The 12,359-nt window shown below is 42.3% G+C and overlaps 1 protein-coding gene and 1 long non-coding RNA gene across 7 annotated transcripts in view; one reads left to right on the top strand and one right to left on the bottom strand.

The window, feature by feature from the left end:
* Positions 1-12,359, top strand: part of PRUNE2 (prune homolog 2 with BCH domain) — a 260,295-nt gene that overhangs the window by 219,242 nt on the left and 28,694 nt on the right. For all 6 annotated transcript variants that reach the window (XM_082694463.1, XM_082694459.1, XM_082694462.1 and 3 more), the window contains exons 10-12: positions 2,922-3,001; positions 4,949-5,149; positions 11,853-12,026. In XM_082694463.1, coding sequence (XP_082550589.1) covers positions 2,922-3,001; positions 4,949-5,149; positions 11,853-12,026 — 455 coding nt within the window. The remainder of the gene's footprint in view (positions 1-2,921; positions 3,002-4,948; positions 5,150-11,852; positions 12,027-12,359) is intronic.
* LOC309845967 lies at positions 4,046-6,655 on the bottom strand. The gene is made up of 3 exons (XR_014301631.1): positions 6,593-6,655; positions 6,368-6,457; positions 4,046-5,875 (listed from the first exon to the last, which is right to left on the bottom strand). It is a non-coding gene; the product is annotated as an uncharacterized lncRNA (long non-coding RNA).

The raw sequence follows: 12,359 nt of genomic DNA, 5'->3' as shown, positions 1-12,359 counted from the left end.
CTCATAGCTAGGATTCATTCAATTGTTTCATGATGTTGCCCATAACTTACGAAGAGTAACAAAACCTACAATTTTTTTTTTAATTGAAGTATAGTTGACACACAACATTGGGTTCAAGTGTACAACATAGTGATTCTGTGTTATGCCATGTTCACCACAAGTGTTGGGGCCATCTGTCCCCGTACAGTGCTGTTACAATGCCACCTTATTCCCTATGCTGGGCCTTTCATCCCCATGACTTTTCTTTCCATAGCTGGAAGGCTCCGTCTCCCACTCCCCTTTCCCCATATTGCCCCTCCCCTGACTTTCTCCCCTCTGGCAACCACCACTTTGTTCTCTGTATTTATAGGTCTGTTTCTGTTTTGTTTGTTTGTTTGTTTGTTTCTTTTGTTTGTTTTTAAGATTCCGTGTGCAAGTGAAATCATACGGGTATTTGTCTCTCACTGGCTGATTTCACTTAGCATAATACCCTCTATGTCCATCCATCTTGTCGCACAGAAAACCTACACAAATTTGAGACTGATGCTAGCTGTTTATTTTAAAGCTCTCATATTTATTTTTGAGCTAAGGCTACACCCTTATGTGCTCAATGAAGTAGGTACAGCTAAAATGGCTTTTTGTTTTTTAAGGTTGACTCAGAAGACTAGAGGAAATAATGTCCATGGACATTTAGGTAATTTCAAGCTCGGTAATTCAACTCAACACATATCTATTGGATATTGACCTCTGCCAGGTGCTGGAGACATAACAGTCGAGACAGACATGGTTCCTGTCGTCATGAAGCTTCAAGGCTGACACAGCAGGCAGTTAGACTAGATGGCAAAAAGAACTACAATAATAATGGATAACTTTGTTTCCTTTTAGTGTTATTTTTAGGCATCACACATTCTCCCTCTTTTATTGGTATGGAAACTGAGGCACAGGAAGATTAGATAACTTGTCATGTGACATGTGGTGAGTGATAGAACTAAGACTGGGTCCCAGCTGCTCTTAAATCAAGTCTGCTACTTTTTTTTTTTTAAGGATTTTATTTATTTATTTGACAGACAGAGATCACAGGTAGGCAGAGAGGCAGGCAGAGAGAGAAGAAGGGAAGCAGGTTCCCTGCTGAGCAGAGAGACCGATGCGGGGCTCGATCCCACGACCCTGGGATCATGACCTGAGCTGAAGATAGAGGCTTTAACCCACTGAGCCACCCAGGTGCCCCTCAAGTCTGCTACTTTATAGGTACTGAAGGGTGTATGTCAAGGAGAACAGACACAGTTTACGTCACATGACAAGGAATCATTGCAAGAAAATCTGAAAAACTGCAGCATCTTGGAAAACCATCCCTCTGGGTCCCAGGCCTTTCAAACCTGGGCCTAGCCCAGGTCTTCTCTTTGTTCACCACCACACCTCTATTGCTAAATAATTTGGTTTGCTGCCACCCAGGATGGTGTCTGTTGGACACCGCCAATCTTGTTCCTGCGCATACGGTTTTGTCTTTGATTTACACACCAACCTCTTGCCCGCTGTCCTTCTCCAGGGGTGCAGGATTCATTTTAGAGAACACACAGGACAGAAGCCCCAGCAAGTGTATGATGAAAGATACTTCCTGAGGTTGTGTTTTTGAAGGACTCTTTGGGCTTGATGAGTAACCATGCGGCCATTCACTCTCAGGGAGCAGCACTGAGCAATGGGTGATAGTCACTAGTTGAACCTCCTCGTCCCATCTCCACAATAAAGAGGCTCATCAGTTTTGTTCCTCTATATGATCAGCACAGAGTAGGTATTCACTGCCTATTTGTTAAATAAATGAAGCATTACGTCGTCTCACTAGAGACCAAGAATTTTTTCATCATCGTGCTTTGCTGACACAAGGGCTTCGACTCGGAGCCTGGAGATTGATTATCCAGATAAGCAAATTCCAGATTTGGTAGACCCACATTCAAGTGGAGGAAAGTGTCGACAATAAGGAGGAAAAGATTAAATTTAGAACACTAACGCAAAGGTTTATCATGCTTAAATTTAGATTAGTGCCTACATCACAAGGACTCACCCTAGAGGAGTGAAGTTACATGGAGGGCATCAAGAAGAAAAATAGGTTCTCATGATAAATGGGGATGTACTGACCAAGGAACAGGAGGTAAAAACAGATCCAGGGGAATTCACCGTGATCAGTGGCCAGCTTCCCACGAGAACATATACGTTTGTCACAATTTTCTCCAATATTTTCTTGTTCCCCTCCACTAGGCTTACCAGTCCTGGGCTCAATACTGTTTAGAAAGAAGAGATGGTATCTCATGACCAGAACTGTCTTCACTGACATATAATTCACACCAAGTCTCTAAATATTCTAAAAGGATAGGAGATAACATCAGTGGGTGCCTTATTATGAATGTTGGGCACTTTACATTTATTGCTTAATTTTTCAGCAACTCAATGTGGTAGATGGTGTATCTCTGTTTTACTGATAAAGAGAGACCAGCAGAGTCTGCTTTCCTCTGCTGACAACAATTTAATGTGCTCAAACTGACACAGAGGAAGAGTTATATACGAAGTCAGCTCTGTCTTTACTCCAAAGCACATGTGTTGCCTCTTTTGTTGAAAAAGTATTATTCGATGCCCACCGTAAGTATATTTTATTTGTTAATTGCTTTTCCTGCTTCTGATTCTTCCCTTGGTGTGTGCTTACTTGTGTGAGTTAGTAGGAGAAATGGCTTGCTGTGTATACAGGTACCCAATGGTTCTTCTTCACAATAACTGCAGAAAAGTCTTTATTCTAAACGGGGCCACTTATGCCGGCTTCAGTACACATACTTGGGTTTATTTCAAGCAAATTGAAAGGTTATCCTGGAAACTCTGATTTGCCTTTTCAGAGAAAATTCAATCCCACACGAATTTTTACACACTCTGCTTTGCTTTTTGTTTTTGTTTTTCAGACTGCCGTCAGAGGATGTAGGCATGGACATCCCCTTTGAGGAGGGAATGCCGAGCCCCGGTGCTACAGACATGAGGCCTGGTGAGAGGAACATTTGTTCATTTCCTTCAGCACTTGTCTATATCCAGGCCTTGTCATTATTCAGTGAGAAAACCATTTCCTATGCATCTGACTTGTGATGTCAGTGATAAAAGTGAAGAAAAGAAAAAAATATGTGTGAGGAGGGTGTTAGGCTGGATTTGGTTAATCTCTGAGTTGATTCAAACACTGATGCTCGCTAGTGTGGGCTGCCTTTGACCTCCTGGGCCACGGCTGTAACAACCAGTGTATGATCAGTGGCTATCCTCTATCAGGATACCACATTCTAACTAACACCGAAGTGCCCTCTTGGGGGCACTTATACTAAAGTGTGAGAATGTGTAAAATGAAAAACGTGATGTCAAGAAGGCTCGGTATCCTGATTATTCAAAGAAACAAACAAAAACCCTACCTGCCACGGGTTTCCAGCTCAAGGCACATATAAGAAGAATTTTAAATTTCCAGTTTCACCTTACCCTCCCTTAGTACTAACGTCTCTCCTGAGCACTATACCAGCTTCAGGATCATGCCAAGACCCTGAACCCTGATGCTATCAGCCAAGCCTAGAATGGAGGAGGAAAAAGCGAGTCAATCATTTATTTATTTTTCGGTCCAAGTATTTTAAAGTGCATTTTTCAAGATATCAGTCATGTGACCTAATTATTTTTAAATGTTCTCTGGTTAAATAAGCCTGTAGCCACTTTATATCCGCACTCCTCTTCAAGTTTCATAATGCACTTGTGAATGATACAGGTATGAAGGCTACAATTATCCTGTATGGTAGTGGTTCACTACATGTGGCTATTTAATTGAAATTTAAAATAAACTTTTAAAGTTCAGTTTTTCAGTTGCACGAGCTTCCTTTCAAGGGCTCAAAAGCATATAGAACAGTTCTGTCATCACAAAAAAACTTCTGGACAGCACTGCTCTGAGAATTCCTATCATTTAGAAACCCAATGTTTTTCAAACTTACTGGTTAATAGAAACTTTTTAAAGTAGAATACATAAAAGCATTACATGGAACACAGTTTGGGTGATGTTCTATGCAGAAAAAAAATTTTATTGACAAAGAAACAGAATCACTTTCCTCAGGACGAGACTAGAAATACAGTTCCAGAACTGAGAGGTATACCAGATGGCCTTTCAGAAATTTTGTAGTAGTGAATCCTAAAATTTCTATTTTTAGACTAAATTTCTACCATTGTTGATTTGGGGTTGATTTGGTTTAAAATGACTTCTCCAGCTCTACTTCCATTAAGTGAAAGTCACAGTAGGGGGAGGATGCATATTGTACTGAGGGGGTGGGAGCCACTTCCGTGAGCCTTACCATATGAAGACTGTCACTTATGATACAGAAACCAATGTCAAGAAACATTAGCCTAAAAGGTAGTGACTTCTTGAGCAAATAATGTAATTTGGGAAGATACTTCAGTTTTATTTAAAAAGAAAAAAGAAAAAAAAACAATAGAATGCCAGTCAAAGAAAGTTCACTACAGATCATACACAGAGTTGTTAGGAATTACAGAGAAGTATTTTGAGAGTGCCCATGAGCATAATAGATCAGTTTCTTATCCTACATTCCATAGGAGTGAAGTCTACAAGAACCGTGTATGCTTAGCTGTTTTTCTTACGCATCATAAAAATTCAATCCATTGTTCGATCAGTGTCAAGTTCTCAAACCTGAACAGGGCAGGTCTGAAAACTGGTTTTCTGCTCCTTTAGCAACGGCTCCCACTTTTTATTTCTATGTGGCCAGGGCTGGTGTGGTTGTGATGAGCCAGTCCTGAGGCCTGCTGGTCAAGAAGGGGTCCAAATTCCATGTCAGGTTTTTAGCAGGTGTGCCTTTGCTGTAGGACCTTAAAAATGTTTTTCACTGGGGCTCTCACACCCACTGTTGGCAGCCGCGTATGTGGTCTAGTACTTGATGTTCCTATTTTTTTTCTTCTTTAGAACCTCCTAATTCTCTGGATCTTAACGACGCTCATCCTCGGAGAATCAAACTCACAGCTCCAAATATCAATCTTTCTCTGGATCAAAGTGAAGGCTCTATTCTCTCTGATGATAACCTGGACAGTCCAGATGAAATCGATATCAACGTGGATGAACTCGATACCCCTGACGAAGCAGATTCTTTTGAGTACACGGGGCATGGTAAGTGGCCCAGTGGTCAAGGCCAAAGTTATGTGAAAAGTGAAAGATTATCTAAGGGGCCCTGGGAACAAACCTCCCATTTTGTTGCTGGTGGCTCCTTCCTGTGATTTCTGGAAGCTTTTGTTTGTATCTCATGTCATAGGTGGCTGTGTTAGGCCGTATGGAGTATAACAGAACAGGTGTGGTTCACAGAGCCACATAGCCTCTGATCTTCTGTTAAATGCTTATTCTTGGCAAGCCTTGTGCTAGGCCCGGGGGCTGTGGGAAAACTATTCCATGCTGTATTTGTAAGAAAATTGGGAATGGGTTTGCAGAGAAAGAGAACTGAATCTGGAAGATAAAATCTGGAGCAGAGAAATTAGAGCTTAATATTTCTCTATACAAGCTCCCCCTGTCTGGAATGTTCTTCCTTGAAGGTCATTCATGGCTGGCTCCTTCTCTTTGTTCAGCTCTTAATCAGACGTCACCCTCTCAAGACCTTCCTTGACCTCCATCACCAAAAGAGTGCCTCACCTCTTCCCAACCTGGTCGCTTTCTACCTCAGTCACTATAATACGTCTACTTATTTTATTTTCCATGTGTCAGTAATGGAAATCCTATCATTTAAGTATTTGGTTTATGTTCATTATCTTTTCCTTCCCACTAGAACATCTGCTTTGTGAGCGCAGGGCCTTTATTATGCTCGTTGCTCTATCTCCAGCAAAATAGGAAGGAATGTGGGATGGCCTGGGAGTGAAGAACAAAAAGGAAGAAAATTAAGCGTTGCTGGGTCAAACACTGACATTCCTGACAGAAATATCAGCCTCATTTTCGTTCTTTCTCTTGCTCCGTACCATGAGTTAAGAAATTATATGCAAATACAGAGTATTTGCTTTATAAAATGGCATTCCATGGTTTCTGTTTTGCAGGGTGGTATCTCTGACTTTGTAATATTTTAATTTCAAAGCCAGAGTATCCTGGACACAGCCCTTGCTTTTTATATGTTAGGAAAATCATTATGGTCAAAACACAAATGCCACAATGAAATGATGCCCTAGCACAGAGTGTCGTTCCTGGGAGAACATAATTAGGAAATTCATCAGATTCGCTCATTAATTCAACCAATGATCATTGAGCCCCTGGGACCACCACCATGACCAGCACGGATTCAGACCCTGCCTTTACAGGGGACAAGCCTTAATTTCCTCAAGTCAAAAGAACTGGAAATGGCTGAGCTACCCGTGCGACAGTTTCTTCTGTTTAAGGAGAGATTTGATATTGCGCGGAGGCTGTGTTCTCGAATTTCTGCAGTCATCCGGGTATTTGACTCTGTAAGCCGAAGCCCACAAAGAGAAGGTGAAAGGTCTTGAGTTTGTTTTCTTTCTTCCCATGCCCAGACTCTTCCCCAGCTACTCCATCCACACCGGCGGCCCCCAGCTGCCCCAGCCCTTGAGCTGCTAGTACCTTCCCGCAAGAAAGAGTCCAGCCTTGCCTCCCATGCACCAGAAGACAGCTGTGGGTTGAGCTGGCCCCTCCCCCCACCCCCTGCACTTCCCTTTTGCCCTAGAGAGAACCGTGTCACACCACATCTGAACCTTTTATGTTTATAAATAGCAAAACTGCCAAGCAAAGTGGCAGTGGCTGAAGGGACCGGTAATTAAAGCTGCCACTGGCTGACAGAGTTCCTTTTATTTCGTCGACAGAGTTTTGTCGAAAGAACCAGTTTCACAACCACAACCCTCCATTTAAGTCTTAAATTCAAAGGATAGAATTTTAACGGAAGTGACATGGTAAAGCCCACCTTGATCTTCACATGTAAGATGTATCCTCAGACGCTGTTTTAAACCAACAGAAACATTAAGCATGGAAAACACAGAGGGCCTCTGAGTAGCTTTATTTTATAAACAGGCAGCGAGAGATGACAGACTCTAGAAGAGAAGTGAGTACATTTTAGTCCCACGGAATGAAATCAGGGCTTGAAAGCTGCATGTTTGCAGGTTTCTCCTGGGAGCGTTTGAAACCAAGTGTATACGTTTTAAACAACATTGGAGTTTGGGAGGCACAGTGTTTCAAAATGTTTGCTCAGTGATTTCTTTAGTAAACCCTTTCAGAGTGCCTACTATGCACTAGGATTTGTACTAGGTGATTTATAAATATTAAGTAATTTTTTTTAAGATTTTATTGATTTGACAGAGAGATCACTAGTAGGCAGAGAGAGAGAGAGGAGGAAGCAAGTTCCCCCACTGAGCAGAGAGCCCAATGCGGGGCCCGATCCCAGGACACCGTGACCATGACTTGAGCCGAAGGCAGAGGTTTTAACCCAGTGAGCCATCCAGGTGCCCCAATATTAAGTATTTTAATCATCAGTGCGGTGCATGCCCTTTTATCCAGCCACTTTTGTGACTTCAAGGCTCTTACTTTACCAGGCACTTGAAGAACTTTCATACCATTCGCCTGTTTCATTCTGTAGCTGATGACCAAGCATTTCTGGCAGATTATTTGCCCACAGTGTGGTTTCGCTTATGAAATGATTTTGAATCTCACTCTCAAAAGACATTAAATCGGTCTCCACTTCCAGGCAATTTTCTTTAATAGTCATGTCCAAATAGTTGGAAAATATCAAAGTACCAATATAATTAAAACTTGACTTCCTCTGGTACTAAAGTGCCAAAGATACCAAAAATATGTAGATACTGAAGGATTTAGGAAGTCAGTCTCAAATTAAGGGAGATCAGAGCCTTTTTATTTAAAAAAATGTTTTATTTAATACTAATCCTAGAAACTTAAAATTATCCAAAGGTGAGAAAAATGATGACCTATTTCTGTTTTCCAAACCCACCTCAGTTATTTTTTACCGTAACTCAGATCTCAGCAAAAGCATTTCATAGGGGAAATGGAAAAATGATAAAGAATTCTAGCCTGAATATTTCTGATAAGGATGTTGTAAGAAACACTCATGTGCTTTTATATTTTTTTCTTCCTAGGCTCCTAAGTGATGGTTAATGACCTCATTTAAATTACCTTTTCTTTTTTTCCTTTTTTTTTTTTTTTTTTTTTTAAGATTTATTTACTTATTTGAGAGAGAGCGTGTGTGAGAGCATGTGTGGGAGGCAGGGGGCAGCAGAGGGAGTTGGGGAGAGAGAAAATCTTAAGCAGGCTCCACGCCCCGCACCAAGCCCAGCTCAGGGCTCCATCTCATGACCCCGAGATCATAACCTCCGCCAAAGTCAAGAGTTGAGGCTTTACTGACTGAGCCACCCAGGTACCCCTAAGCTACGTTTCCTAGAACCCTTAATAACACACAGTTTACAGGGCGAATAAAATGTTCCACCATTTTTTCCCAGACAATCGGACAGTCATTTCGTTTAACTTCCCCACCTACCATGTTCCACCGCCCTCACAGCCAGCAGGTAATCTGCTTATAAAATCGATTCTGTGTTTTAAATATGGATAAACCAGCCCTAACTAAAATAAGCATCATCTTATTTTGTTTTACCCACAAGCAATCTTAGGCCATAGGGTGTGGTCTGTAAGAAACGTTCTTCTTTGTACTGGTGAATGCTGGGTTTTACCATCAAATTAACTGCCTTCCTGCTCTTTGTCACTAAAACAACTTTAAAACTCCTTCACTGCATACAGGAGCCTTTCCTCTAATAAGATCAAGTTCAGACAATGTCTGCAAAGAGTGTTACATTATCGGTGTCCACTCACAGTATGGAGAGCTGGTCACCTTTCCAAGACACGGGTCCCTGCTGGAGGCTCCAGTGGACCCCACCGCCAGGGAGCCCATACTGCACACCGACGATGGATTCCCCACTGTGGTGGTCGGTACACCACAGCACTTGCGGGAGCTTGTGCACTAAATCATCCCGAGAGACAAAGGAACACGTTCGAGTCGCCTCTTCCCCAGGGCTTAATTGACTTCAACAGTCACCAGGGAGAAAAGCTTGTTATTAAGGAAAGAAGACAAAGAAAATCAAGCATTTCTCAATGAAGAGGGCATCAGACCAAAAGTTAAATTTGGAGGCCCTGAGGATAAATTAAATGAGTCCTGACATTTTCTAAAAGAGAAAATGATGGCCATGGGGATGGGGTGATTTAGAGTAAAGCAGAAGAATTATGTCTAAAATATGCAGAAAAAGGGGGCACCTGCGTGGCTCAGTCAGTTAAGCATCTGCCTTCGGTCGGTTCATGTTCCCAGGGTCCTGGGGTCAAGCCCCGAGTCGGGCTCCAGGGAGCCTGCTTCTCTCTCTCCCTCTACCCCTCCCCATGCTCGAGCTCTCTAGCTCTCTGGTGCTCTTTCTCTCTCTCTCAAATAAATAAATAAAATCTTTTTTTTTTTTATTTTTTTTTTAAAGCAGGATAGGGGCACCTGGGTGACTCAGTGGGTTAAGCCTCTGCCTTTGGCTCAGGTCATGATCTCAGGGTCCTGGGATCGAGCTCCACATGGGGCTCTCTGCTCAGCAGGGAGCCTGCTTCCCCCTCTCTCTCCGCCTGCCTCTCTGCCTACTTGTGATCTCTATCAAATAAAATAAAAAAAAAAAAAAAAAACAAGATAGGGACATCTGAGTGGCTCAGCTGGTTGAACATCCTACTGTTGATCTCAGCTCAGGTCTTGATCTCAGGGTCATGAGTTCGAACCCCACACTGGGTTCTGTGCTGGGTTTGGAGCTTTTTAAAAACAAACAAAAAACATGCAGAATATATAGACTAATCATACTTTGTGGGGGTGAGCTTGTGTGCATGTACACAATAAAAAGAACACACAGCAAACAGTAATGAGTGAGAGTGGCACTGGAGATCTTTGCAGTTTTGATGGACAATGTCTGCATTGTTTGAACTTTTAGTAACATTTTATTTTCATAACCAGAAAAAAGAGAATACAACATATAAGGTTTTTTTTTAAAAAATAAGGTCACCCCCCACAGATCACCTGTGTTAAGCTGGAGCAGGCTGGAAAGCCCCACATGAGATCAAGAGGGGCCGGCGTGTGGTAAGGAAGGGAAAGCATGTATGCACAGGAACACTGAAGACGAGCCCACATCACAGCCCCGAGTTCTGAGGGCACAGAGACCAGATGGAAAACAGGGTCCCGGGAAGGGAGAGAAGATAAGCATCCAGGGGCCCTCAGCCAAGAGGAAGGGAGAAGCAGGAGGGATTCCAGACTGGGAGTCCAGGGCAGATGGACGGATTTGCACCAGTGACGTAGAGTTGGTCTGAAGCCAAAAGTTGCTGCTTTCTGTCCTTAGTAAGATGAGGAGCCCTGGTGGGAACGCAGAGGGAGGCAGCCTCTGTAGGTGGTAGTAGCTGTTAGTGTTGGCAGAAAGGCTAGGATTGCTTCCCAACTGAATTTCAGTTTGCTGTTCTAAGTCACAGGTAATTAGACACGTTTGAATGTGTCTTGAGGAGTCTTCCAGAACATAATGGCTTTGTTGTGGTCCTCTTACCAGTTACCTATATTTTCAGCAACTTGCCCAAGCTTTCCTTTATTTACCATCACCTCAATTTTCACTGAGTGCTCTGAGCAGGTTTTTAAGCTAAGTATGGAGTTGGTTGGTGGAGGTGAGTAATAAAAGTGGTTCTGGCACTTTCTTGGCCCAAGCAATTCCCAGCCTGATGGTAAAATAAAGAGAATGAGGCAGTCACACATTTAGGGTATAGTGCGAGCAAACTAACTCAAAGTCGGTTTTTGCATAGGCATGTCTACTATAATACCTATAATACCTACTGGGATATCTACCATGCCTGACACATGGTAGATACCTGATGAAGTATTACTCCTCTTCTTATCAAAGTGCCATGGAATGAATATAAGTAAAGTACAATATAAATCAAAGGCCCTTTCCCATGAATGGAAAAATAAAAATGATAATATCTCACAGAATTATTGTGGAATAGAAATATTTTCCTTCAAATTACTTAAACATACCAAGAATTAACCACTGTTAAATTCTAGGAGTAGTTGAAGTAAATATAAAACAATTGCTGCTTATTCTTTTTTAAAAAGGCTTAACACGGTTATTGCTTTTTCTTTTCTTTTTTTGGGTGCTCAAGAGTGGGTAGTAGGTGTTTCTCCAAAGAATGTTCGGTGGACTTTTGTATTGCCACGTGCAATACAAAATAGGAGTGTTCTGAATGTTTGGCCTTGGAGCATTTCTGGTCTACAGTTGTTTGTTTCTTGCTTAATGTAAAATCTTTCTGCAGCATATTTTGAAAAATCCATTGGAAGGAACACTGTATTCCTGCCCAAATTTGCCCCCAGTAGGGAAAGGGGCTCAATACCTTTATAATAGTCTTAGAGTGGGGTATCGTCAAGAGACTAACCACTTGGCAAATATGAGGATATGTGGCCCAAGGAAAATAAAATTATCTGGGCCTGATAAATTGCTTTTTACCCCATGAGAAAGGTCCCTAGTCTTCAACCTGTATGGTCAAGGATGAATTGGTACCAGCCTATATTCCGTTGGTCCACTGACACAAGGCAGCTCTAGCCCTGCACCTATCCCCACCCTCAACTTGGCCTTAGCACAAACTTGGTGGTTCAATCCATTAATAAATAAGACTTCTCCGTACGTCCTTTACATGGTCACGATGGTGTTCGGTTCTGTAAGAGTTATGCCAAACCGGAAGTGCCCTCAGGGTGGCTCTGTCAGGAGATAGCTTGTTGAACTCCCTCAGCTGTGGCGTCTTAACTCTTCAGTCCTCCTCTGTGCTTCACTTCCAGAAGTTTCCACATCTAACAAAGATTCTGGCCAAGAGTCAGAGTCTATCCCAGAGTATACAGCGGAAGAGGAACGAGAGGACAACCGGTTGTGGAGGACAGTGGTGATTGGAGAACAGGAACAGCGGATCGACATGAAGGTCATCGAGCCCTACAGGAGAGTCATTTCTCACGGAGGTAGTCAAGCTCTTTGTGAATCGGGGAGGTGGGGACCAGGGCAGCCATATTTTTTAATTAGAAAATGAAACTAGGGTTCTCTGCATCATGACATCCACAAAACCCTAGTCTGCAATCAATATTCAGGGGACTGTAAACCTAAGTACATTACCTCAGACTCAGCTCTATAAACATTGCAAAGCCTGTGTAAAAAATAGCTTTCTGATGTAAAAACTGCTTTTCACACCACATATCTAACAGCTATAATCTCCTGGGCATATTTCTTGAAAACTGTAGTTGTCTAATTTAATAATGTCTGGAATTCATGTGGGTCAGTTGTAGGGTGTTGTTTAT

The sequence above is a fragment of the Mustela nivalis genome, assembly GCF_964662115.1.
Source record: "Mustela nivalis genome assembly, chromosome: 13".
NCBI lineage: Eukaryota > Metazoa > Chordata > Mammalia > Carnivora > Mustelidae > Mustela > Mustela nivalis.
Note: the sequence above shows the minus strand (reverse complement) of the source record. Positions and strands in the feature narration are given on the sequence as shown.